Genomic DNA, 25,963 nt, shown 5'->3' on the forward strand with positions numbered 1-25,963 from the left:
CGAGCTCAAAGAAGAGCAGAAGCAAGCTGGCGGACGAGTTCGATGGTTTAGGGTTAGAGGGGTTTCCGTAAGCTCATTAAAGCCACGAGGGCCGCTTTCATCCGAGGCGTTGCGGAAGCAGCTTATCCCACAGCGTAGCCTCATCTCCGGGACATTTCTAGCATCTGGCGGGGGGGGGGGGGGTCAGCGGCGATTCCTAGGGCAGCACTGGAGGTGGGAAAGCTAGCTCGTGTTGCGATGGTCAATGGAACCAGATTTGCCAGGGAATGAGGAACGTTGGAACTTGGACGGGGATGGGAAGGGTAATGTGCAGGGGTAGGGGGGAAGGGGGCGGCGAGATTAGAGATCAGGAGCAGACGGTATTTCTTCAGCGTGGGATTTGGAGGAAGAGAAGAGCTTGGTACCTGTTGGAACAGATGCATACTCCGTGAGTCCATACAGAAGAATGGAAAGGATGTGGAGGGAGTGAATACCTAGCTGCTCCGTACTGTATTTAGCTGTATCCGTACCTTTTGTTGGAGCAACTCAACCTCGATTGCCCGCCGGAATGAGATCGCTGGGAATGCCCGGATGAGGTGCGCACTACAGGCTGGCACGGCTGGGAAGGAAAGGGCATTGCGTTGGCTGCATCCAGAAATGTTCTTTCCTCAGTGCTGTCTCCGTATGGAGTATTCGTAGTTACCACGTTGTATACGGATATCGGTAGGTGGTACGGAGTATATGTAGAAAGTGGCGATTGACAAGCTGGCAGTACCCGTATGCTGGGCAGAATGGTTGGACGGATGGGATCCGATGAATATCCCTCGTGTCCCTCCGTTGTTTGAGAGTGATGCGAGTGTGTTGTTGTTCCATTGAGCATGTCAGCGTGAATCGGCGATGAGAGGCAGCCCCCCGGAGCAATGGGGGCGACGGGGGCGAAGGGGGGGCAGAAGAAAAGAAGAAGAGAAGCATCCAGTCAGGCATTGTTCCCCCGGGTGCGCGTGTTGCCCCGTGTTGCTCGCTCCATTGCTTGCGCCTTGAGGTGCCCTGGTGTGCTCCATCATGCATGCCCATGGGCAGAAATGGGTGAATGGGCGAAAATGTTGCAAATGCCAAAAGCTGGGAATGGCATAGTCAGGGCCTAGACTGTCCGTGGACCGCTTGACTTTACCGGTCGGGACTTGGGAAGAGAGAGGCACCCATGCACCCATGGCCCAAGGTGGACAGGGGAGCGGGGATTGGACGAGGGGGGTCCCCAGTCGGAAGCGACGAATTGACTTCCTGGCCGTGGTCCATCGTTGATCGATGCGGGAGACACTCACGACATTTCATCTGCGGAAGCACTGAGAAGGTACTTGCGAGAGACTTGCACTGCTCCTTCCCGAGATCTTTCACCTTCCTCGACTGTCTACAACTCACCCAGGTGCACTTTCCTCCAAAACACTCAATGTATTTCATGCCCGTCTCGCCCAATCCAAACAGCCACCTTACCTTTCCGAGCTACCTCACCTAGGTTCACTTACCTAAGGCACCACTTAGACTTGTATCCCGTACAAACAGCTACCGCAGCCAAGCCTCCACTCCCCAAGTTATGTGCTTATGCGCAGACGTACGCAAGCTGGGCCACCACTTTTCTTCTCCCCATATTCGGGTGCCACGCCTGGGCGATTTGACGATCTCGCGGGGAAACACGCGGAATGAGGTGCTTTTTTGCTTCGAGTCTGCTGTGCACCATTCCACGGCATTTTTGTACATCAAGCTCTCTGTTCCACTTATCTTGCTTCCGTGTCACCGATAAACGACACGCTCTTCCAGGTTCTTCAGCAATCACTTGATCCAACAGTCTTAGCCAAGATGAACGATGCTGAATCAACGAGACAGATGACAAAAGAGGCCCTACAATAGATCCCAGTAAACATTTCTCTCAGCGCAAGAGCCGTGCTCGCCATCTGTAGCCCCAAATAGCAGCCGTGGCGCAGAAATAGTGCCGTGTTGCCCGTTGCCACCCACGTATTCACCACCAGCGCTACCAAGACTCAGGAGAAGTGCAAAATCGGCCCATGTTTCCATCAAACTCTCTCCCACCGCCCGCACCAACGACGAGAGTTGCCAGCAGTTGGATGGCCTAGCAAGCCCGTTATTCCCCAAGCCTCGCCCTTGAGAGACACTACCGAGATAGCGTCTTCCACACGTGTGTGATGTTCCGCGCTAACCTAGGATACCCAGAATACGGGTAGCTTCTGCGCTTTTGCGGCTCGCCTTCAGCTGTCTCTGCGCGACGGTCTCGTCTCCAACAAGACGCGAGCATGGCAACTGGGTGGCCTCGGACTGACAGCCAGCTAAGTACCGTAGCACGACACGATAGCTCCCTCGAGGTGCTTTCGTTAGTGGCTCCCCGTGAGGTGGTCTCCCCTATGAAAGTTGCCCTTCAGCCCTCCCTCGTCCTTCATCATAATCAGTCTCATCGTTACACAGATGACAGACAAGATCCCGTCCTCAGGCCGTTGCAACTTTCCCGTCCATCCGCAGAGCTTCTTCCTCTTTGCATCCACGCAGCCGGGCTTGTAAATGTCTCGTTTCGTTTTGGATGCTGTGTGGTGTCTTGGTAATTTCGCGAAGCGCTTTTCGTCCATCCTCTTCGTGGGCATATCCCGTTGGGTCGCAGCCAAGGAAAGGTACCTTTTTGGTGTCAACCCTGCTGAGAAATACCTACCTTTAGCTTACCTTCCTAGCTGGCAGCAAATAGGCAAGGTAGGTATCTCTCCTCTCCGCTCTGTTACGCTAAACCCAGGCGAGGTACCTCGTAAGTACTCCCCCAATTCGCACCTGCACCTCAGTCTCTGAATACACAATAGGGCACTCCACTGCGACTCCAACGTACTTCGTACCTACCCTGAACCTGATCCTAGCAGCTCGACATCCCAGCTCCTTCCGCGGCTCCACCTTCAGCGGCCGGTCTTCTTTCTGCTCGCCCTTCTCAGCCCATTCCATTCCACTCAGTCACCCTCCGCTACAACCGACACCAAGACAATCCCTCGTCTGTCGGCCAAACTATTCTCTCTTGTGACGAATCTTCCAATCCAATTTTTGTTCTGTCCTCCACGCTCATTTCGACTGTCGGCGCATTTTGGCTCCCCTCAATCCCACAGCCATTCTCGCCTATCAACCCCCCCGAGTACCGTTTGCAAGTCACCGCAAATCCCTGCTGCTGCCGACGAAAAGCAAAACGAAACGCATCTTTGGGGAAATTGCGGATACCCAGTCAACCGCCGCGACTTTTCCTCCTGGGCGACCGCGTGCCAAGCAACTCTTCGAGGAAGACTTGACACCAGCCAAGTCTGTCCCACGACAACACCACCGCAACGCATCGAAAGTAGGATCCCGATAATCACCATAGCAGACGATGAAGGCCGCCCAGACACTGCCAGACTCCTCGTTATAGTCTGTTCAAAATGGGCGTCAGGGTCGCCATTCGAGAACAGCTCGCCTTCCTTGTGGTGATTGCTGTTCTCGTTGCTTTAATGATCCTCTCCGTCCCCGTCTGGATCTACGTCAATCAGTTTGTCACCCAGGTCGAAGGGCGCGAACTCGCCCTTACTGCTTCGCTCAAGGCCTCACGCATTTCTGCCGAGCTCGAACTCGTCCAGACAAGCATCATCACCATTTCTTCCCGAATCCTGATTCAGAATTCCTTGTTCACCTTCTACGATGGAAACACCACAGACGGAAATTGGGCTCAAGCCAGAGGCGATCTCAACAGTGCGCTCAGCGTCGGCGGTCTCACGGGTCTATTGCAAGGGAGAATCTATTCGCGGAACATCACCGGCAACGGCTATGGTCTACTCAACGTTACTGGAGAAAAGGTTCCTGAAATCGCTTTGCCATATCCTGGCGCCAATGGCTCCAAAAATTTCCTTTCCGATACCGCCGAGGGCTACCCGCCAGCCCTCTACCCGAACATTACCTACGAAGATCTAGGCCGTCAGAATCAGTATAGGAACAATACTCGGGCTTATGCAGCCAACGCGTTCGACGGAGTTAGGATTTCCACAAATGGTGGTCTGCTACTTGGCCCTTTGATTCTCAATGAGACGACTGCCCTCATCTCCATAACCGTGCCGATTCGCTACAACCAACAGCAGGAATTCATTTTAGGGTACATGACGCTTGTCGCCACGGCGAATTCTCTTATCAACATCCGCAATTCTCGTGAGGGTTTAGGGGATACTGGACTGGTGCTGCTCGTCGGGCCTACTGAGAAGTCGAACAGGTTCAATTCCAGTAATGCGGTCAGCAACAGTACCTACAAACCACCTACTGACGCACTCAATAACGTGCCGGTGAACTTTGTCCTTCCACCCAACCCTCTATCTGGGCAGGGTGACCGGCACGATGAGAGAAGCTGGTCAGCGGGTAAGGACGACGACCCTTTCCCAATGAAGGATTATCCGGCAGTTCTCGCCTCCTTTAGCAAGCAGATCGCGGCACCGAACAACTCAAGCTCGATGCTTTCTACGAACAACGAACAGGGTCTTCCGGTGGCTGTGGGTTTTGCAAGAACCAACACCGCACTCGTTAACTGGACTGTGGTCGTGGAACAAGCCAAGTCAGAGGCCGACGCTCCTATTGAGACATTGCGGAATATTATTCTGGGATGCGTTTTCGGCACCGCAGGCCTCATCATAATCCTCATCTTTCCTTGCGCGCATCTTAGCGTGATGCCCATCAGGAGACTCAAGTCGGCGACGGAGAAATCGATCCAGCCACCGGGATATGAGGATGGATATTATTCCGAATTCGACGGCGACGAAACTCCTGGATCGGGTGGAATTTCATCACGAACACAACGTTCTAAAAAGGATGGCATCATCACCAGTATCTTCAAGCTGGTAGGGTACAAGCCCAAGGAGAAACCCGCCTCAGAGCACGATCGCGATTCGACCCGACGCATTTTCAAAATCCCCGGCAAGGTCACTGACCGGAAACATTTCATCACCGACGAATTGACCGAGCTGACGGAGACCTTTAACGATATGAGTGACGAGCTGGTCAAACAGTACCTTTCCCTGGATCAAAAAGTCTTGGAACGGACCCGTGAACTTGAAATCAGCAAGAAAGCTGCCGAAGCCGCCAACGAAAGCAAGACGCTCTTCATCGCAAACATTTCACACGAACTGAAGACACCCCTTAATGGTATCCTTGGCATGTGTGCCGTGTGTATGGAGGAGAGCGATATTCTCAGGATAAAGCAGTCGCTCAAGACACTTTACAAGTCAGGTAAATGCGATCTGGCTTGCTCGTCGCTCTGTACCTTGCTAACCACTTTTAGGCGACTTGCTACTCCATTTACTCGAGGATCTCCTCAGCTTTTCCAAGAACCAGATTGGGCAACAACTGAATCTGGAAGAGAAGGAATTCCGCCTTGCCGACATTAGATCTCAAATCTTGACCATCTTTGACAAACAAGTCAAAGAAGGCCGAATTACCTTGACTGTTAACTTCCTCGGCTCTGAAGCGATCGAACTGAGCAGTAGCCCGGAAAGAACCAGCACCGACAACAGACTACCGGCTCTTGGACCGCATGGAACCGGTAGACTGAAGGATATGTGTCTATGGGGTGACCAGCATCGCATTCTCCAGGTCATCATCAACCTAGTCAGCAACAGTGTCAAGTTTACGCCAGCAGGCGGCCGGGTTGATGTCCGCATCAAGTGTATCGGCGAGGTGGAAACTCCACCAGCAAATGATGGCAGTCGGTCGTCATCGTTCTCGAGGGAATCTAGACGACAGGGCAGAGGCCGACACAGAACGAACAACAGCTCGAATCCATCTGTGAGCTCTAGGGGAGGCTCGACTTCTGAACCCGTCAAGGGCACTGCTTTAAGCATTAACCCGATGGAGCCCAAGTCAACACCTCACATTCAGGTTCGGGAGCGATCTCCTACGCCGCCACCACCTGGTGCAAAGGCCTTTATATTCGAGTTCGAAGTGGAAGACACTGGCCCGGGTATTGCTGAACACATGCAGCAGAAGGTCTTTGAACCCTTTGTTCAAGGCGACCTAGGGTTGAGCAAGAAGTTTGGCGGAACAGGCCTGGGATTGAGTATCTGCCACCAACTTGCAAGTCTGATGGGTGGATCTATTTCGCTGAAAAGCACTGTCGGGGTTGGCACGACGTTCACTATGCAAATTCCCTTGAAATATGTCAAGGACAGGTATGTCTAGATGATTGTGAAGCAATGCGGCTCATGTACTGACGAGATCTTACAGGGCCTCCAGCACCGCTTCTAGCAGCATCAAGTCTCGGCCTCCAAGTGTCGATGCCATCGAAGGCATCGACAGTGTTCAAAACGCGAAGCGCAACTCCGGCGGGGCCCCCGTCAGCCCACCTATCAAGCCAGCCGGAGAAACAACTGCAAAGAACCTACTTGATCAACAACCAAGACTAGTCGGCCTCAGCCAGCCTTTCTTCGCGTCGAACCCAGCGCCTAAAGCCAAGCGGAACACAAAACAGCAGCAAATGGCAGCCATCGATCGGGCAATGGCTACGAAGGCCAATAAGGAAGGAAAGCTACGGGTGCTCGTTGCGGACGACAATTCGACAAATATTGAGGTTGTCAGCAAAATGTTGAAGCTTGAGGACGTCTACGATGTCACCATCGCCAAGGACGGCCAGGAAGCGTACGACCTAGTCAAGGCGAATATGGATAAAAATCAAGGATTCGACGTAATCTTTATGGACATTCAGATGCCCAATCTCGATGGCCTGCAATCGACAAAACTCATCCGCAAGATGGGTTACAAAGCTCCCATCGTGGCATTGACCGCCTTCTCAGAAGAAAGCAACGTCAAAGAATGCATGGAGAGTGGCATGGACGAGTTCCTGAGTAAGCCCATTAGACGGCCTGCGCTGAAGCAGGTCCTCAAGAAGTTTGCGACGATTCCGGAAGAGCCCGAAACAGCGAGCTTGTCAAGGAAAACGACACCAGAGAAACCTACGACGGCAAAGCCAGCAGCTGCTAACGGCAGTGGGCCAGCAGTTGCGCCGGAGATGAAGGAGAAAGGGGATGCAATCCACCCGGTTGGGAATGGAGCCGCGGCTGCGCCCTCATCCGAACAACCCCTATCGGAGAAGGGGATATAATTGACGTTTAATGACTTTTCAGCAGCAGGCAGAGAAATACTCGGTTTTGAGACGCCTGACAGCACATGTTCGCATAGGATTCCCCCTTTTCCCTTCGTTTGGAAGCGACATACAAAAGTTGGCGTCAGGGCGTTGGTTTTTGTTTTTGATCTTTTCACATTCCCTTTTGTGTACGTATTCGTAATGACCCTGCTCGGTCTTCGAGGCACCGAAGTAGGGCTGCTCAGGCTAGGCTTGGGCATGTGTCAACATTCTCTTTTGGGAACGAAAACGGGTTGGGTTGGTACACTGTGACCAGGTAGTAGGGGTTTGGTCCCCTGAAGAAAGGGAGCGGGCATACATTCGTTGCTAGCAAGCATAGCGATACATCAGAGAGAGGAGGCAGCGACCCATACGGAGGGGTTTTTTTTTTTAATTTCTTTTCAACTTGTCATATGGGCGGCGTTCCGGGCGTACACGAAGATATCCGGACACGCATAGGGCTTCCCCCCCCCCCAAAACACCAAGAACGGGGCATGGAACTCTGGGGAAGACAGGAAGGGTTGGCGAGCTAAACACGCACGCGGGTGAAAGAAGACACGACGGAAAAGACACCAAGAGCAGAGCAGCGCAGCACAGAGAAGAGGAGAGAGAAAGAGAAACTCGGAGCGAGAAGAGGGACAGAGTTGTTGGACATGGGTACATTTTCATGTCGAGTAATGCCGATGACTATCTTGCTTTATCGATTAGTCTTCTAGTATCACAAAGTCGTTGTAACATCCTCTGATTATCTGTTACTCAAGTTGCGGTGATTGCATCTTCATGCGGACGTCAATATTTGATGTGAATCTATAATGCAACATGAATAACAACCTTCGATACTGGGAGACACTGGTGCCAGGCATGAGAAACCTGCTCAATCGGATCTGATTAGCCTTGCCCATAGAGACATTTACAGTCACACGAGATTGATGTGGTTGTGCTCATGAACATTGCATTGGTTCTATGTATCTCCATCTACCGAGAGACTGTACCAATCATCAATCACGAAGCAAGAGAGAAATGTATCAACCGTTCCTTCCATCGAAAACCTTGTCGTCTGCCGTGACAGCGACGAAATGCCGTGACCTCAACGCCAAATAGAGAATCACCATACCAATCCCTTTGCAATTGCGTTTCCAAGGACACATCTACCAACCGCTAGCGCCAGTGTCCTCGGTAGAGCCACCGCCGGTCCCCCAAGCGTCACCAGTATCGGTCTGGGCGGGGGCGTTGTTGGAGGCGCCGAAGTCATCAATGTCCTCCTTGGGAGGGTTGGGGCACTTGAAACTCTTGTGGCCCATCTCGCCGCAGTTGTTGCACTTGATGCGGGTGACTGTTAAGGAACATTGTGTCAGGGTCATGCAGTCAACGAGGCTAGTTGGGCAACTTACTGTCAACGGGCTTCTCGCAATCCTTGGAGAGATGACCCTCCTCATCGCAGTTGCGGCACTTGATCTTGCGAGGCTCAGGACACTCCCGGGAGACGTGGCCCTCCTGGCCGCAGTTGTGGCATGCACGACCACCGCCACCACCCTGAGGGCAGTCTCGAGAGAAGTGGCCCACTGTAGATGATTAGCTTTTGTCTCTGAAGGAAGCTGGATGAAGGAAGCCTTCTTACTCTCGTGGCACTTGTTGCACTCCACGTCATCGCCAGCCTTGCGAGGCTCAGTGCAATCGGAGACCTTGTGACCAGACTGGCTATGCAATATGTCAGTCATTTCGCATCAAGAACGGCAGCGAACTTGGCTGCTTACCCGCAGTTCTTGCAAGCGAACTTGTCAATGCGAGGAGTAGGACCTAGATCAGTTGGTCAGTGATGCAAACCATCGGGTGAAGCAGGCAGACTGACAATCGCGAACACGATGACCCTCTTCGCCGCAGTTGTAGCAGGCGATGGTCACGCGGGCCTTCTCCATGGGTTCTTGAGGGCACTCCTTGGAGTTGTGGCCAAGCTCGTTACAGTTGTTGCACTTCTGCATAAGACGGGAAACGGGCTCTCCAGCATCTTCAAGGCGGGCCAGGTTCTCCTCGGGGGAGGCAGGCCAGTTAGCCTTCTCGCGCTGGCGGTCAGGCTGCGCAGAAAAGCGGTACTGGACAGTGTACTTCTTGTCCAAGTTACCCTGGAGATCCATATTGGTGTGGGTGGGAGCCAAGACACGCTCGGTGGCGATGAGGTAGATGTTCATCTCCTGGGCGCGGAAAGCATTCTCCAGCTCGACATATCCCATCTCAGGGTAGTGCTTGAGGTACTTCTGGATGGACTCCTTGGCTTCAACGCCGTCGCGCTCCTGGATAGCCTCGTGGATCTCCTCCCAGGCCTTGTCAGCATCGACATCCGCAACATTCGTGAAGTCGATCTTGCGACGGCTCTTGCAATCAACGGTCGCGTGGCCTGATAAAGTAACTATTAGTCCCAAGTCTCGATATTGCAAGATAGTGAACAACATACCCTCCTCACAACAGTTGCGGCAAAGATCAGGACCCTTGTTGGGGCACTCCTTGCGCATGTGACCCTCCTCGCCGCAGGTGCGACAGGTCATGGCAGGAGCGGAGGGACAATCGCGGCGAGTGTGGCCCTGCTCACCGCAGGCGTTGCAAGTGCCATCGAAAGCCTTGCGAGGCTCGGTGCAATCAGCCTTGCTGTGACTACATCATCATGTGTGTCAGCGTGCGGAACTTCTGGTGTCGGTCAAATATGGAGCAATCACTCACCCAGTCTGGCCGCAGTTGAAGCAGGCACGGTCGCCTCCATCGCCGCCGTCACCGCCATCACCGCCATCACCGCCCTTGGGGTTGCTCCAGGGGTCATCGTTGGGGATGCCATTGCCAGCGGAGGTATTGCCAGTGCCCCAAGCATCGTCAGTGGTGCCCCAAGGATCAGACATCTTGTTGTAATCGCTCGAGAAAGAATTGCTGATTTGCTGAATCCTGAAGAGAATTGATTGACAGAGTCTGGACTGGTCCAACAAGTCAATCAAAAGAGACACTTCTAGACGAAGCGCAGGGAGAGTGGAAAAAGAAGGGAACAGGCAGGATTGTAGAGTAATGTAAAGCAATAATCTGAATTTTTCAGAAGAAAAAAAAAGAAGTGTTGACATGAGTGGAAACCCCTCCAGAGAAAACGTGACAGTATGGAAGGAGAAGGAAGGAACAGCTGAGCGACTAGGCAACAAGCAGAAGGAGCGCGAGGCCCATACTGCCTTTTCTGGAAAAGTGATTCTCAGAATTGCCGTAGGCCGAAACCGCGAGAATTGACCGATGTAGAGCCTCGCTGTCTGAAGCTGCTCGGACAGCCAAAACTTGCCAGGAAGTCGGCATGGATCCAAATCGCGAATATTTGCTCGGACAGAGAAACAGCAAGATGAATCCAACATCGAAAAGAGATGGAACTTGACTTACGATATGTATCTCAGTGATTGATCTTGATCTTCATGCGTACTGTAAAGCGGAAATGAAGTGGTTGTGTTGAAAGCTGATCGTAGTTGAATGAAGCCAACTCTGGTGGTGAGATGGCGAAACGAAAAAGAGAAGAAGAGAAAAGGAACAGGTTTGTGGAAAAAGATTCAGGTTTAGCTCATGGAGAGGAAGCCATGATCTCCGCTTATGTCGTCGAGACCACCAATCCTATGCTCTCACGATGCGGGTTTCTTGTAGTCGTGAATGCCCGTAGCTGAGTTGAACTCACTTGAGGGCACCTACACAATAGACTGGCCACTATTCTAGCCTGAGCATGAGGCATCACCTGACTTGCAGCACAACTACTTATTTGAAAGGAGCCGGAAAACTTTGAGGTATACTTCAATCGAAAGGATTCTTTCGACCATGTTGTAAAGCCACCCTTCAATAGCAAGTGAGGCGCTCTTTGCGAGAAGTCCAGGCACCAATTTCTATGTCAAACTCTTTTCAAGACTTCGATCGCTTTCTTCTAGGCTTAAGAGCTATGGTTCTGGGCCCGTTGCCCTCAATACGAAGATACCATGGCCCGAAATGCTCAGATCAATGTAGGTATCAATATGTAGAAGCCTGAAAGCTTATCTTTAAGTAGGTCTTGGGCTCGATTATTAGCCTGATCTAAGCAAGACGGAAATAGCGTACCTGAGAATCATTTGCTTTACAGTTCGGTTGAACCAATTGCCTGAACCGTGTGCTGATCACCGTCTAAATATTGATCACCCGTACTGTTGTCACTGCCTTACCTCAGTACGCTGACTTGTAGTAGCTGAGTCAAGCTCTCTCTTATGAGATGGGAAGACCGGGTCAGAGTTTTGCGAGATGACCTGGGGTGCTCTACGAGAGACTTGAAAATGCTACAGCCTAGAGTGATCGTCAACCTATCTCGTTGTGAAAAGATAGTGGCCTGGTTTGCGACTACTTAATCATAGCCTAGCACGGGTCACCATAAGCACGGAAAGAATCATCATTGGAACATTTCCTAGAGAAATCATTCAATTGTCAGCTTGTTGAACTTTGCTATACACGTTCCACCGTCGTAGATACTGCGGGGAGTCATGTTTAAGATTGGCGCTACCTCGTAAATGTTTGTTACGACTCGGTCTAGGATGCGACCCGAGGTCTAGTGTGTTGGTTGGACTGAGACCACCGGTCGAAGATGCGCGAGGCATCAGTTGATGCCACTATATGGATTTAAAGCGGTAGTAGTGTTCTGATCGACCTTAAGGCTTACCCCAAGATGCCGAGTGCAACGCAAGATAGCTTCATGACACCTTGATGGGAGGAGCGTCATTGAAGAATTAGTAAGCTGGCCAGGTCCTCGCAAATTCGGGGCAATCGGAGCAGCGAGAATATGAAACATCCCTGAAGGGCCCGCATTATAGCAGGGGCAATGGTGGAAGGTTGTGTTGGAGGGGCAGCTGGAGGGGTAATTTAGCGCACAGCACCCGCAGCTTCGCTTCCAGTTCCTCGACACGGGTGACGTTGAGATTCCTCGTCTATCTTACCGCACTCCGTACCTCGATGTCTTTTTTATTTATTTATTTGGGGGTTATATTTAGTATTATTCTCCCAATTGGTCCCTTTGAGACTGAGCAAAAAGAAAATCAGGACATTGGCTTACAAGCGTCTCATTCTGCTTATCGAAGCAACAAGCTCGGGATAGCTCGATCCCGCCCGTCATAGCTCCAGGATCAGGCAGCGTGAAACCACGACAGCTGTGTCTGTACCGGACCGGTACCCCCGCCAACAGCTGAGCGTGGAATGGGACCATTGGCTACATGGCTCGCCGGTGACACAACTCGCCGGTCATGGACTCGGATGGCGGGGTTGATACCGGCTGCCCCGCTTCCATGAGCTTGACCACTGGAGATGGGCGATTCAACAACTGCTGCAGTATCTGTAACCACGAGAGGAATAGGTTGGGCCCCACGGTGGCCTTTTGACATGGGCCATGGGCATGGAGCTCCAATGGACCTTCTTTTTTGAACACGAGATGGTCGGACGAGGGGGACTGACTACAGTGAGGACCCATTAGTTTCAATACACCTCCCAGTGCGTCAGCGTAAACCCACTAACTTTATTATACTAATATAAGTAATATCTCTACTATTTAAGTAATAATTATAGCTCAGAAAATTCTAAAAAATATTTAACTATTAAAATAACATAAAAATTATTTTTATAAAATTTTAGTAATTTTCTCTATTACTTAATTAGTAGTTAAAAAACTAGTACCCGAGTTTTTTTTAAAATATACTAACAAACATAGTATTACTCGCACTCTTAATGCCCTATAATCCACTATAAGTAAAATTTATCTTTTTATATTTTAAAAAAGATTTAATAACATAGCGAATTTAAAATAAAACCTAATATCACTTTACAATATGATAAATCATTACTTAATATATTATATTATATTTTTATTTTTATTTTATTGTTATAGTTAATGCTTGTTTTTATTGTTGAAAATCCCTGATTTTGCGGGATACTGTGCGCTGTATGGACACTAATGGGTCCCCACTGTATAAGTAAGGTGCTTGCCGCTCTTCGCATGACTTGCCAGCTTGCACTCGCCTCCACTTTGCTTCGCGACCTTCCACCACCTTTTTCTCCAACGACTCTCGAATCACCTACAAAATGTCCAAGCCCGAAGATCTTCCCCCTATGGAGTACCGCTTCCTGGGCCGTTCTGGTCTTCAGGTTAGTGCCATCAGCTTGGGAGGCTGTGAGTGGCCCTGATTGTGTCCCGGGAGACTGTGACAGACACTGACTCTCCACTAGGGTTGACCTACGGCGGCCACGTCGACTCCGGTACGAGCAGACCCCGAGTCACAGAAGGCGAACGAGACTGACAAACTACGTAGAGGGCACTTTCAAGTGCATGAAGGCTGCCTACGATTCTGGCGTCAACTTCTTCGATACGGCTGAGGGCTACGCCAACGGCGAGAGCGAGATTGGTACGAGCAGTCGACATCACCCTCGCCGAAAGAAGGAGGACTAATTCTGTGATAGTCATGGGCCAAGCCATCAAGAAGTACGGCTGGAAGCGCAATGATCTCGTCATCTCTACCAAGGTGCGCAACCCCGCAAAGGCCTGGCGACACTGGAATCCGAGGCTGACATCTGAATGCACAATAGATTTACTGGGGAGGTGCCTTTGGCGACAACGTTGTCAACAACAAGGGTCTGTCCCGCAAGCACGTCATCGAGGCCATGGACGCTTGCCTTGAGCGCCTCGATCTAAAATATGTCGACCTCGTCTACGCTCACCGGTGAGTTTACCTCTCGACACGTTTACGAATACCACTGACTTTACTTAGTCCCGATCGCCAAACACCCATGGAGGAGACCGTCCGCGCCTTCAACCACCTGATCAACACTGGCAAGGCCCTTTACTGGGGAACATCCGAATGGAGCGCCGATGAGATCGCCCAGGCCTGGCGCTACGCCGACAAGCTGAACCTTGTCGGCCCCATCATGGAGCAGCCCTCGTACAGCATGCTTGACCGTAAGAAGGTCGAGCACGAGTTCTTCCACCTCTACCGCGAAGTCGGCACCGGTCTGACCGTCTTCTCCCCTCTGCGCCAGGGTATCCTTTCCGGAAAGTACAAGAACGGCGTCCCCGAGGACTCCCGCTTCGGCTCCGAGAACATTGGATTCATCAAGGACTTTTGGAAGAGAGAGAATGCAAAGAAGCAATTCCAGGACCTCGTTGACAAGGCCAACAAGATCGAGCCCATTGCTGAGAAGCTGGGTATCAAGATGGCTACCCTGGCGCTTGCCTGGGTCCTGAAGAATAAGAACGTCAGCTCTGCCATCATTGGCGCGAGTAGTCCCGAGCAGGTGTTTGAGAACATCCGGGCTATCGGTGCACAAGAGAAGTTGACGAACGAGGTTATGAAGGAGATTGACGAGGCGCTGGAGAACAAGCCCGACGCCATTATCCCGAGATTCTAGAGCGGTCGAAAACGGTGTACGACAATATGAAATGAGAACTTCGGGGTAAGTACGTACATATACGAAATACCAATCGAATAATGCACAGATATTACACTTCACACACGATCACTGTTGAAAGCGCGCACGGCAAACACGAAGAAGTCATCAAGGTTGCCCAAAGAGGTGAACACACACTCTACATATCACCCATAGCTGAGTAAAGTTGAGCTGTCTGTCGGGATGCGCGAGCCACTGCACTCTGGCCAAGTGGTCTAGCGTGCGATGTCTTCGTCCAGAGATCGCAAACTGAAATTATCTAAACCTACCGCGCCCTGCGTCTCGTTGTAGTACCATATTCTGCCATTTTGCCAGTTCGAATCTAGATTTTGTGATTTTTTGTCTTTTCTTTCTGCTTTTCTCTTTCAGAGTCTATCTTTTCTTTTGTTTACTTACTGCTCTCGATTTGCAGCCCTGCTCATGATCGAGGCCACCCTAAAGATGACTGCCAAGACTGTTCGAACAGTATATAATTGGGAGTTCAATCATGGATGCCTTAAATGGCCTGTTCTATAGTTCCAAGGTGATATGAGTACGAGATGAGCGGATCAAATAAGAGAACCAGGACTCAGCGCAGCAAGAAGTTTCTGCGCCTTTGTTCAAGACTTATAGCGTTAAGTCAAAGATAGTGTCGAGCTTCTTGATGTCAGAATTGTCATCGCCGGGCTTCTCAATGTCGGATTATTTCGCATCGTCGATCAACTTGCGCTTCTGGGTGCTCTTCTCGTCGATTCAAATCTTTCACCGATAGAGGACGAGGCTTCACTTCAAACCCGAAGTTCTGCGGAGAAAAGATGTGGCACATTCAAGCCGGTTCTGTTTGACTCAACAATTATTTATGAATGCCAACTAAAACTCTCTTGGGTCTATTGCCACGTTTGAGACCATCTTCATGTTATAAATGCGCGTGTAACCTTCTTTGCCCTTCACAATGCTTCTACGTAAGGTACTTGGCAATACGACTTTTTCGGTGCTGTCAGAGAAATGCCCTTTCTTTCCAGACAAGAGGTGGACAACACCCTTCATCTTCTCCAAAACTTGTGTCCTCCGGCGCACATGCCAAGCAACGGGCCGAGCATACGACAAACACCCCCGGGTAACACACGGCCGTCCGGCCCCGCTTTCCTCCGCGGAGATGTTTGCACGGTTCCCACAATTGGAGAACCGAGGAGAGCCGCTGAGAAGGAGGGATGACGACAAATCTCTCCGAGGATCCGGCAATCTATGTCAGCCGTAGTAAGTAGGCCAATGCCTTTTTCGTGTCTCACATATGCACTAAGATCTCACTCAGAAGTCAGAACATCTTGGGTTTTTTTTTACTTCCGAGGTTCTGTGTATAAGACATCAAGCTGACCCCGCCCGATCGTCACAGGCACAAAGTTCTCCAATAGTGCTGTCTCACAAAGTCCCGGGGGAAAAAAAGTCAACAACACCCCTCACTTAGAACAACCAAAAAGAGTACAAAAGGGGAGCAAAAAAGCAAATAATAAAGAGACAAAACACCAGACATGGCCATCTCGAGACTGGTATCGTGGTTCCCCCACGTCAAGGCGCCCGCCATCATCAACGCGCCGATGCTGGGGTCCGCCGGCGCCGCCATGGCAACTGAAGTCCACAAAGCCGGTGGTTTCGGTAAGGGCGAACTCACCCTCCCTTATTCTAGCCAAAATGTCTCTTATGGCTTCTTATGAAAAAGAACATCAGACTGACAAATCTTCCTCTTACCAGGTTTCATCGCCGCGGGCTTCGACTTCTCAGAGTCCTCGGCCCAGATGACGGACCTAGACAAGGCCCTGACCCAAGCCCGCACCCTCCTCTCACTCCCGGCCGCGGGGGGACTCCCGCTCGGCGTGGGCTTCATCACGTCCCACGAGACAGCCGGTCACTTCACGGCCAACGTCCTGCCCATCCTGGTCCGCCACGGCGTCGCAGCAGCCTGGCTCTTTGCCCCGCACCCAGAGACCAAACCCCACGGCGAAATCATCGCCGCCCTCCGCGGCAAGGGAACGAGAGTCTTCGTGCAGGTCGGCAACGTCGCCGCGGCGCGGGAGGCGGCCGCCGACGGCGCGGACGTCATCGTCGCGCAGGGGGTCGACGCCGGCGGGCACCAGTTTTCGCGGGGCTGCGGCGTCGTGGCGCTGGTGCCCGAGGTGAAGGCCATGCTGGCGGCCGAGTTTCCCGACCGGGACGTCGCCGTCGTCGCGGCGGGCGGGATCGTGGAGGGCAGCGGGGTGGCTGCGGCGTTGGCGCTGGGCGCTGAGGGGGTCGTGCTGGGCACGCGGTTCGTTGCGACGGACGAGGCGATGAGCGCGCAGTTGCATAAGGAGGTCATTGTGAGGACCAAGGACGGCGGGGTGAGTACGTGGAAGTCGGAGTTCCATGATCGATTGGTGGATAATAAGTTGTGGAAGGAAGGGTATGATGGGAGGGCGATTGTAGGAGATATTCATCGGGAGTATCACGCCCTCGGCGGCCAGACGGCGACGGTGGAGGAGAGCCGGGAGAGGTTGCGGACGGGGTGGAGCGAGGAGGAAGGGAAGAAGATGATTGGGAAATGGGCCGGTGCTGGGGTTGGGCTTATTGATGAGATTAAGCCGGCTGGAGTGGTCGTTACTGAGGTGAGAGAGGCTGCGAGGAAGCGGATTCAAGAGTTGGTTGGGTCGATTTGAACGGAACAAAAGGCCTAGTTGGGAGTCTCGGGCAAGGTGTGATTGCATGGCCAAAATCATCAAGTTTGATGCTCCATAGGGGCTGCAAGAAGATTCATTAACAGGGAATTTAAAATCACTTCGTAAAATAATTGCGTTCGTCCGAGGTGTAGCATAAATCTAGATTCTCTAGATATTGATTCTGCAACGAGCCGCGTCGAAGAGCAGTGCCAGTAAATGCCTGTATTGGATGTAAGATGTTAAATTTTTGGACTCCCCCTAGCTTCATGTGATTTATAACATGGATAGAGCCCAGGTGTCTGTCTCATATTTATGAGCCCAAAGATCTGACAACGCTCTGCCTAGTGCCCCTTTTCAGTCTTGGTCAACTTGGCCGCACTCTCAAAGTACCCATCCGTGCCGCCGTACTTGGCCAGGACACCGTCAATGTCTACTTCCTCCACGTTTCGCGTCCGCTTTCTCCCAAGCATGGCTGTGTTTCGCGTGCTCGGGATACGTAACATCTCCGTCTCCACGACCCATCCGCAATCCTCGGCGATCTGTGCGGCCCAGTCGACCAAGGAAGCATACGTGGATATCGACTTGGTCTTATCACGCGGCGGCGGCGGACGGTACTTTTGACCGCCCAGAGAATGGCTGCAGCAGGGAATCATGATGAAGGGGCTCTCCGACAACGTAGCGAGGATCGGCGTCCAAGGTGTAAGCTCATCTGCGTGATTGGAAACGATAAAGGTGCCTTTGGGGAAAGCGCCGTTGTGTATCTTTGACAGATCCAAGGCGGGCTCCTCCTCGCTATCGGCGTAAGACGGCCTCGAGACAATGTCGGGGAGAAGAACCAGAGCCTGGAGCGAATCCCGTCCATCTTGGACAGAATTGTATTTGGCCCATGACTTCCTGGCTCTGGCATCGAAGCCCCAGCCAGAGTAGCCCTCTTGGATCAACAGATGAACTAGCAATCCATTTCCGCAACCAATATCTACAAATCCAGGGAACGGCTGGTCCTTGTACATTTCTTTCCAGAGCTCAATCAGGAAAGCAGCAATGCCCAAGTCCTCAAAGACATGCTTAGTTGGGTCCGTCGTCTCGGCCCAGGTTTCCACCAGGTCCTTGGCATACTTGAGCTTGAGCTCCATATAACGGTCCTGGAACCTGGCCTGGGGAATCACAACGTCGTGGTGCACCCGCTTGGTATACCCGTCGATCCGCCCCTGGCCGTGCTTGTACAGCACGGAGAGCAGCATGCGGGCGGTCCGGACCAGCTTTTCGACGGCGAAGTCGGCCTCGTTAAAGAAGAGGTAGTGGATGGAGACAGTACCGATGGCGCGCGCAGCGTCCCACTCGTGAAGATGCGCGACACCCCGGACCTTGGGGTGGTAGAAGGGGAGGGCGTCGGGCGAGGACGCGTGGGGGAGGTAGACGACCAGGGACCTGGCCTTTGTGGCATCTGGGGTACAGGAGGAGGCGAAGATGCACGTCTGGTCCAGGGGGTCGTCCCGGCGGGTGTTGCGCGGGATCAGCCTCCGCACGAAGACGCGGTCGTTGTGGAAATCCTTGAAAGCAATGGGAAGAGGCTGCTGCTGATGCTGCTGCTGCACAACTTGTGCGGCGGCGCCATCTTCCGAGGCAGCGTCAGGTGCGGGTGCAGGGGGAGGTATCCATGCCGGGTCCGAGTCGTGTAGGATATCAGCGCGGAAGAGCCATGACGAATTGATGTTTGGGTTCTTGATGAGATTCATCATGACATCCTCAAAGATTTCAGGCCCAAAGGCGCACTCCTGCTGGAACAAGGGATGCCATATCTCGCCGGAGACATCGTGTACGAGGGGCTCTGCCGACTGCCCAAGTGCCGTGGGATCATAAGCCATGTCGATAAGGCGGGAGAAAACAAAGTTGTTTCCCAGGCTGCAGGCTGAGGAAGAAGCAATACAGTGAAACTTTTGAGTGTGATGGAGAGCCGTAAGATGTGACTCGGGCAGATATCGCATGAATTATAAGAATGGCGCTAGGCAAGTGTCGGCTAGCCCCGCAGGGTCGGGCTAGGAGCGGCCACTTTTAGGCCACGGACCCATGTGACGTTGTGAGTTGGCCAATTTTTTGTTTACTTTGCGAGGTGGTTGCCATGTCACCCCCACCTCGCAAAATACACAGCGAAGAAGAGTAGACACAGCACAGCACCCAGCAAGTTCCATATCCAGCAGAAACTCGCCCTCGCCCTTGCAGACCACGCAGAAAAGGGTACTGATCCGTCACTCTCCTGCATAAGCTCCGAACCGGGCACTACGAATACACACCAACGCCATAGCTCATTTCCTTTTGATGACACACTTTCTGCTCTTCTTTCGATCTTCAGTCACAAGCTTTTCGAGCCGCTCAAGAACCACATTCCTCCGCATGTGCTTACCAAGAGGAATACTCTTCAACAAGCACTGCTCGTAGTGCGATCGTCTCGCCGCGACAACACGTCCCCTATGATGGCGGAAAACGACAACTTGCGTACGGCATCGCTGTATATCAACAATCAATTGCTCTCGCGAGGACTCCTACGCGATGGCCAAACAATCAACTTTGCCGACCCGGACGACTATCCGGGCGGCGCGGAGGCCACCATGGGCAAGATCATGAGCATTGTCAATGATTTGATCTTGCGCCGAGACGTGCGTTTGCCCTTATTCCCCTGATGTATAGAACTTGGAGAGGAGAAGAGGAAGAATGCCCCATACTGAGATGTTATGTTTCCCCCCTTCAAGCGCGATGCCGAACAACGCGAGAACCTATCGACCACTATGCGCACCGTTCGCGCCGAGAACCTACGGTACACAAACGACATCGCACGCCTCTCGGAGAAGCATATCGAGGCTCAAAGAAAGCTCGACATCAGCGAGGCCACCGAAAACACCTTGCGTACTCAGCTCAAGTCTGCCGACGCCGCTGTACGCGGCCTCAAGGACGAGGTGGCTCGCGCCAAGACTCTGGTCGCCCAGACGAGGGCCTCCTGCGCAACGGAGGTCCGACGCCGCGACCGCCAGATAGACGGCCTGAAGAAGCAACTGGGCGAGGCTGGCCGTCCCCGCGGTACCGCGAAGAGCTCCGCCGTCACCGTTATCAGCGTCGTCGCAGGCGAAGGCGAGGACAAGATATCGCCTAAGCGCGGAGCCAAGGCCGCCGCGGCTACGGAGGACTCCAGCTACGATCTGCGTACCGAGACGAACGAGTTCCTGACGGACCTTGCGCGAAACCTTAGTGAAGAGAACGAGTCTCTCTTGAACCTGATCCGCCGAACAACCAAGAGCTTACGCGAGATGAGTGGCTGTGATGCTAGAACAAGCCAGGGAGATGGTCATGCTGTTACGCTGCCCACGGCTGAGGACATGGCACATGAGCTTGACGCCATCCTCGAGCACCTGCGCTCCATCTTGACGAACCCCTCGTTCGCCCCTATTGAGGAAGTCGAGGTCCGTGAAGAAGAGATTGCTCGTCTGCGTGCGGGCTGGGTGAAGATGGAGAACCGCTGGCAGGAAGCCGTCCATCTCATCGACGGTTGGCGTCGACGCATGGTGGCCGATGGCAAGTCGGTCAACATGGAAGAGCTCAAGATGGGCCTCCGTCTTAGTCCTGTGCGCGTTCGCAACGTTGAGGAGACCCACCAGGGCGGCATGGACATGCATGAGCTGTCTTGTGTGCAAGAGGAATGCACCGCCGACTTGGAAGAGGAGGGAGAGGAAGAAGAAGAAGAAGAGGAAGAGGAAGAGGAAGAGGAGATTGATTATGACGATTTGCCTGAATCTCCTTGCCCTGCTCCGCAAAGGGTCGAGTCACTCCATCTTGTTCCTGCACCGGCAGAATACAATGCAACTCCTCGCGAAGAAGAGTACAGCCAGGACGATCAGCCGAGCGACTATGAGTCGAGCATCTTCGAGGATGTGGACGTTGAGGAACTCGATATTGAGGAGCCCAATGTCCAGATTCTTCAGCAATCCACCGCCTACCTCAGTTCCCCTCCTCTTCCCCCACCTCCCCAGATGAGCCCGCTCCGCGAGATGCCTTCTGCAGGCAACCGCGACGCCAGACCAAGGCGTGATGTTCGCGGAGACTACGACACGATGGCCAACGAGAAGCCCAGAACGATCCGCGCTGTCGACGTCGCCCCGAAGCCACCACCACACCTCGTTCAACTTCCGCGATCACCGCAGAAGCCAGCGCACCCGGTCGACGACCGCTCTCGCACAACATCTGCTGCCTCCATCGCCTCTGAATCGACACACAATGGCGCACCCCTCATCACACCATCCGGAACCCCGCCCCCGGAAGTAAACCAAACGCCAACCGCACGGAAACTCCCCAAGCCACCGCGTCTCGTCTCAGCAGCCCCCGCTGCACCTTCACCAGCGGTCCCGGCACCGAGAGAAACACAATCTCCTGTCAAGAATATCCGTACAGTCTCGCAGGAGAGCCAAGAAAGCCAGTCGAGCCAGGAAAGCTGCGAGGGCGCACCCCCCGCCCCGGCCGTCCAGCCCAACAGTAACAGCAATAACAAGAACGCAACACCGCACCGCACCCCTCTCCGCCGCGTCCCTTCTCGTCTGCCGCTCCCGCGGCCCTCGGACCCGCCACCACAGCAGAGCCCCCTGACAATGGCAACCATCGCAGCCAAACTGGCAGCCTCAGAGCGTGAAGCCGACGCCGCCCGTGTCCGCGCGAAGCTCAAGGCAGCGCGCGGAGGTGCGCTCGGTAAGCCGGTGGCCGCACCCCAACAGCAGCAGCATATGCCTCCCCCTCCGCCAGAAACCATCGTCGCCGTGCCACAAGAGCCTCAGCCACCCGTAGACTCCCCGGCCAAGACACGCGCAGACCGAGGAGACCTCGAGCCCGTCAAGCGCGACATCTCGCAAGGCGACCAGGTCCAGCAGTCGCCGCTCCAACCGACAAAGCGTAAGCGCGAGAGGCGCGTGAGTAAAGTCGCCTCGAGGAGGCGGAGCACGCTTAGTCCCTGGGAGATGGAGAGTCTCATCTCGGGTAACGTCGCTGTCCCGCCGTCGCCTGTTCGGTCGTGAGATGCTCGTTGCTGTCGCATTTACATTCATTCAAACCTTGCAAAGAATCACTAGAAGCGAAGAGGAGGCCCCCCTCCTCTTTTGCTAATTACAATCACTTTATAATATCACTACCCCAGTAACTCTCCTATGCTTTTCTTTGGGAGGAAACATCAATCTGTCTTTTTTCAAGGGAAAGGGGAGATATCCAACGGCGTTTGAGAAAAGGGGGGGCGAACGAAGGAGCCGCCTGTAGCGGCCTCATATATATGGAGGGCGGCGGTTCCAAGGCAGGGAAGGAAACCCGTGGGCAGGCAGGAGTGGGAGGGGAAGATGAAATCGTCTGGTTTCGTTCCATTTTGACCTTTTTATATATCCGTGAAGCTTTGTTTTGGTCATTGTCGTACTCATTGCCAGCCAGACACTTCAATAGCGAGGAGCTTTGAATCAGCAAAACTAATCCACCTTTTTTACTTATTCATATTTTCGGTCTATTCATGCTGTGTGTGTCATGATACCCTGCGTGTGAATCTGTGCCATGAAAACCATTCACATTTATCAAGGAGAAGATCATGTGGAAATCGCCCGTTTTTCTTTTTTCATTACGGACAGCAAGTGTCAAATACATGAATCCAAGCAGTTACGCTTAATGCTATGAGGCCTACGTGATTCGAACGGAAAGGTCACAAAAGAAAACCAATAGCAACGTATCAATTTCTTGACCAGTTGCTACCCCGCGACTACCAACGTTGAGCCACTTTCACTCACCAATTTCGGCCTCCACGGGAGTCAAGGGTTCCAACGGTACGGGGAACTCAGCTTCCCAGCTACCGTACACGACCTCGACTCCGTGAGCGCCACAAAACGTCCTCAGCTGGTCCATCGCCACACCCGTCAGCGCGCGCTGGTACACCTTCTTCAGCCTGCCCAGAATTGCGACGCGCTCGATGATGGCGCCGAGGCGCATCGGGTCGCACAGATCCGAGTGAAGCTCGAGGACCTCGAGGTTGGGGAACGACTGGAGGAACCCAAAGAGGAGATCGACCGAGTCGATGCCGCGGCCCCTCTGCGCCGGGTCGCGCGTCAGGTTCTCGTGGGACTCGAAATCAAAATTGAAGAAGCCAAACGTGCGGACCGAGACGCTGCCACGAAGCCAGTCGAGCGCGCCGGGGAAGAACTGGCCCGGCTCCTGGCGCCAGCAGAGGCCGAGCTCCCGTAGCCTGCCTGAGCGGACGGCGGGCTCGAGGAGGACGGTGGCGAGGTCGACGCTCAGGGGCAGTTTCGGCATCCAGAAGCGCTCGAGGTTGGGGTAGGTGACGAGGGACTCGGCGGCCTCGTAGCCCGAGTAGTCGAGAGGCAGCTGCTGGGGCAGCCAGTCGCCGTGGTTGGACTGTAGTGCGGCGCGGGCGTCGAGGACGCGGAAGGAGGACGGGTGCAGCGGCGGGAAGTGGCGCTTGTCGCCCATGGAGAGGGCGCCGCACGCCTTGCCGAGCTTGATTACCTGGAGGCCCGGCCAGAGAGACCAACAATCTTCTGGCGGAGCGAGGGAGTCTAGGCCAGTGAATACGCCAAAGTTGTCCATGTGTAGTTGTTCTAGGTTTGGCGTTGAGCGGGCGAGGGCGAACTGCAGGTGCTGGTTAGCAAACATGGTAACTGCGTGGATAACTTTGCAACAGCAAAAAAAAAAAAAAAAAAAAGGAGAAATAGATGGAAGAGGAGGCACAACTCACGGGGTCAATTCGACGCTCAGGGGTTAGCTGATTCAATGTCGAAGTCAGCGGACCGGTTAACTGAAGGATCTTGAGTCGGGGCAGCTCCGGCCAGCCCAGATCGTTGAGGTGCATGCTGAAGAGGGATATCCTCTCGATATTTTCCCTGGCACGTTCGACAAACTGCCTCACGAAGGGCTGGGCGCCACCACTACTCTGATAATTCGGTCTGTTGACGCGGAAACTGAAGCCGAGGTGCGTGAGCCCTTCGAAGAAAAGCGGCTTGGGAGGCAGCTTGTAGCCCCAGTCGCCGCCCTCGAGGTTACGCTTGATCGCGCCGATCTCTAGGCGCGTCGTCATGCGCGGGTTCGTGGTCTGGATGAGAGATAGCCACTTTGACTCGTTGAGTTGGAAGGCGTGCGCGTTGGGGATGACGAGGCTACGGGCGCCGCCGCCGGTCCGCCTCCGCAACGTTTTTAGGAAGGAGACTCTTGGTGGCTTTTGCGGGTTTAGTGAAGGAAAATGAACCTGTCTCCAGATGTAGGGGTGGGTGTCAAGGAACTGGTCCCATCGTTTACAGACTCCCGATATTCGGCTGGCATTCCATGTCAGCAATTGAGTCAGGAGAAGGAGTGTCGGTCAAAGGACTTGTATCGGGCTGCTTGAACTCACCATAACTCATGAAAATCAAAGTAGGAAAATACTTTTTCAATCAACTCGATTGGTAACTCCATAGGATCTCTCCGACAAAAGTGTTTGTGTAATGGTTCGCGGATCTTGCAAAGTTGCTGCAAGAGTCGAGGTTAGCGAATAGTCAAGCGATACCAAGTTCAAGTAGATATCGCATACTTCATATTTCGTCGTACTGGTGAGGCCTTCCTTTTGTCCAACCTCGATACCGGCACTCCACGCAGCCCATGCCATCTCGTGTTTCTTCTCCAACTTGTATATCTTCCCCAGCCTCATGTACCCCTGAAAACATGTTATTCACATGGAACCCAGCATAAGAGGAAGACAAGCACGCAAAGTGGTCAGGGAGCGACAGCACGCACAGCCAAGTCCGAAAAACAAGTAACAGAGCAAAGACTCACCTCCAAACGCCGCGGCGCAATCTCTAACAACCACTCCGCATCCCTGCGCGCTATATCCAGCTTTCCCATCTTCTCAAAGCACGCAGCCCGGTAGTCGAGCGCCTGGACGTGGCCTTCACGGTGGCAGCGGCCCCACGTCTTCTCGGCGCCGCATTTGCACTCCTTGGTGGCCTCCGCGTAAACGCTGCCCCTTTCGCGGCGGTGCCGGGCCGCCGCTTGAGCAAAGTCGCGGCACGTACACCTCTCCCGCCGGCGGCGCTGCTGCGCGGGGCTGTGGCCGTTCCCGCTGGCGTCTCCGCCGTCAGGACCTGCACCTCCACCACCTCCAGAACCTGCGGCCCCGAGCCCTTTGAGACTTCGAGAAGTACGACCACCGGAACTACTTCCTGAGCCTCCACCTGAGGAGGCAGGCCCTCCTCCCGAGGGTGACGAACATGGGCAATTCCCGGCGACAAGGGTGAAGTGCTCGAGTGCGACGCGGAAGCGCTGGTCCGCGTAGGCTGCGCGGCCCTTCTCGATTGACGCCTCCGCCGAGCGGACGCGAGGGAGCTGTCCAGGCGGCGCCATGCCTTTTTGATGACGTGGATGTAAAAGACTGTGGTCTGCGCGAAGGGATCCATTGAGACGGCTGGTCAGTTTTGTATACCTGTATCGGTTTGCTTTTGTTGAATGAGGCAAAAAGATCTCGCAAGATGTTGAGTCTCCTGCTTTGCAGAAAGAGTGAGGTTGTCGTGAACTTGAGGTCACGTGGTACTGGTGATATCTGGCACTCACTGGGGTAAAAGGAACTTTATGAACAAACGCTCGTCTGAGGAGACAATGAATCCGGGGATAGGCCAGCTAGTGCACAGAACAAGAGAGAGTGGGC

At 53.4% G+C, this 25,963-nt stretch overlaps 10 protein-coding genes across 10 annotated transcripts; 4 read left to right on the forward strand and 6 right to left on the reverse strand.

Annotated features, from left to right (window-relative positions):
- Positions 1-2,363: 2,363 nt before the first annotated feature.
- CLUP02_10274 (uncharacterized protein) lies at positions 2,364-2,970 on the reverse strand (the record flags this gene model as incomplete). The annotated part of the gene is made up of 2 exons (XM_049289250.1): positions 2,364-2,569; positions 2,868-2,970. 2 exons carry the CDS (start codon positions 2,968-2,970, stop codon positions 2,364-2,366), a joined length of 309 nt encoding a protein of 102 aa, XP_049146395.1.
- A 146-nt stretch (positions 2,971-3,116) lies between these two features.
- Positions 3,117-3,374, reverse strand: CLUP02_10275 (uncharacterized protein; the record flags this gene model as incomplete). Its single annotated transcript, XM_049289251.1, has 1 exon — positions 3,117-3,374. The coding sequence occupies one exon, from the start codon at positions 3,372-3,374 to the stop codon at positions 3,117-3,119; it is 258 nt and encodes an 85-aa protein (XP_049146396.1).
- A 57-nt stretch (positions 3,375-3,431) lies between these two features.
- On the forward strand, positions 3,432-7,123 carry CLUP02_10276 (hsp90-like protein; the record flags this gene model as incomplete). The annotated part of the gene is made up of 3 exons (XM_049289252.1): positions 3,432-5,256; positions 5,309-6,194; positions 6,250-7,123. 3 exons carry the CDS (start codon positions 3,432-3,434, stop codon positions 7,121-7,123), a joined length of 3,585 nt encoding a protein of 1,194 aa, XP_049146397.1.
- A 550-nt stretch (positions 7,124-7,673) lies between these two features.
- Positions 7,674-12,629, reverse strand: CLUP02_10277 (zinc knuckle; the record flags this gene model as incomplete). Its single annotated transcript, XM_049289253.1, has 20 exons — positions 7,674-7,839; positions 7,901-8,084; positions 8,175-8,264; positions 8,301-8,477; positions 8,536-8,706; positions 8,763-8,842; positions 8,899-8,941; positions 8,994-9,790; positions 9,857-10,538; positions 10,584-10,642; positions 10,781-10,839; positions 10,930-11,004; positions 11,240-11,279; positions 11,341-11,458; positions 11,542-11,576; positions 11,623-11,717; positions 11,829-11,868; positions 12,038-12,093; positions 12,219-12,312; positions 12,376-12,629. 20 exons carry the CDS (start codon positions 12,627-12,629, stop codon positions 7,674-7,676), a joined length of 3,315 nt encoding a protein of 1,104 aa, XP_049146398.1.
- A 608-nt stretch (positions 12,630-13,237) lies between these two features.
- Positions 13,238-14,557, forward strand: CLUP02_10278 (voltage-dependent potassium channel beta subunit; the record flags this gene model as incomplete). The annotated part of the gene is made up of 6 exons (XM_049289254.1): positions 13,238-13,325; positions 13,382-13,411; positions 13,465-13,557; positions 13,613-13,674; positions 13,739-13,872; positions 13,921-14,557. 6 exons carry the CDS (start codon positions 13,238-13,240, stop codon positions 14,555-14,557), a joined length of 1,044 nt encoding a protein of 347 aa, XP_049146399.1.
- A 1,547-nt stretch (positions 14,558-16,104) lies between these two features.
- On the forward strand, positions 16,105-17,265 carry CLUP02_10279 (2-nitropropane dioxygenase; the record flags this gene model as incomplete). Its single annotated transcript, XM_049289255.1, has 2 exons — positions 16,105-16,228; positions 16,325-17,265. 2 exons carry the CDS (start codon positions 16,105-16,107, stop codon positions 17,263-17,265), a joined length of 1,065 nt encoding a protein of 354 aa, XP_049146400.1.
- Positions 17,266-17,606: 341 nt separating this feature from the next.
- On the reverse strand, positions 17,607-19,130 carry CLUP02_10280 (uncharacterized protein; the record flags this gene model as incomplete). Its single annotated transcript, XM_049289256.1, has 1 exon — positions 17,607-19,130. The coding sequence occupies one exon, from the start codon at positions 19,128-19,130 to the stop codon at positions 17,607-17,609; it is 1,524 nt and encodes a 507-aa protein (XP_049146401.1).
- An 81-nt stretch (positions 19,131-19,211) lies between these two features.
- CLUP02_10281 (NIMA interactive protein) lies at positions 19,212-22,316 on the forward strand (the record flags this gene model as incomplete). The annotated part of the gene is made up of 3 exons (XM_049289257.1): positions 19,212-19,221; positions 19,414-19,919; positions 20,013-22,316. 3 exons carry the CDS (start codon positions 19,212-19,214, stop codon positions 22,314-22,316), a joined length of 2,820 nt encoding a protein of 939 aa, XP_049146402.1.
- Positions 22,317-22,443: 127 nt separating this feature from the next.
- On the reverse strand, positions 22,444-22,653 carry CLUP02_10282 (uncharacterized protein; the record flags this gene model as incomplete). Its single annotated transcript, XM_049289258.1, has 1 exon — positions 22,444-22,653. The coding sequence occupies one exon, from the start codon at positions 22,651-22,653 to the stop codon at positions 22,444-22,446; it is 210 nt and encodes a 69-aa protein (XP_049146403.1).
- A 402-nt stretch (positions 22,654-23,055) lies between these two features.
- On the reverse strand, positions 23,056-25,662 carry CLUP02_10283 (F-box domain-containing protein; the record flags this gene model as incomplete). The annotated part of the gene is made up of 5 exons (XM_049289259.1): positions 23,056-23,919; positions 24,026-24,599; positions 24,677-24,792; positions 24,854-24,976; positions 25,096-25,662. The coding sequence occupies 5 exons, from the start codon at positions 25,660-25,662 to the stop codon at positions 23,056-23,058; spliced, it is 2,244 nt and encodes a 747-aa protein (XP_049146404.1).
- Positions 25,663-25,963: the final 301 nt, after the last annotated feature.

The sequence above is a fragment of the Colletotrichum lupini genome, chromosome 5 (assembly GCF_023278565.1).
Source record: "Colletotrichum lupini chromosome 5, complete sequence".
Taxonomy (NCBI): Eukaryota; Fungi; Ascomycota; class Sordariomycetes; order Glomerellales; family Glomerellaceae; genus Colletotrichum; species Colletotrichum lupini.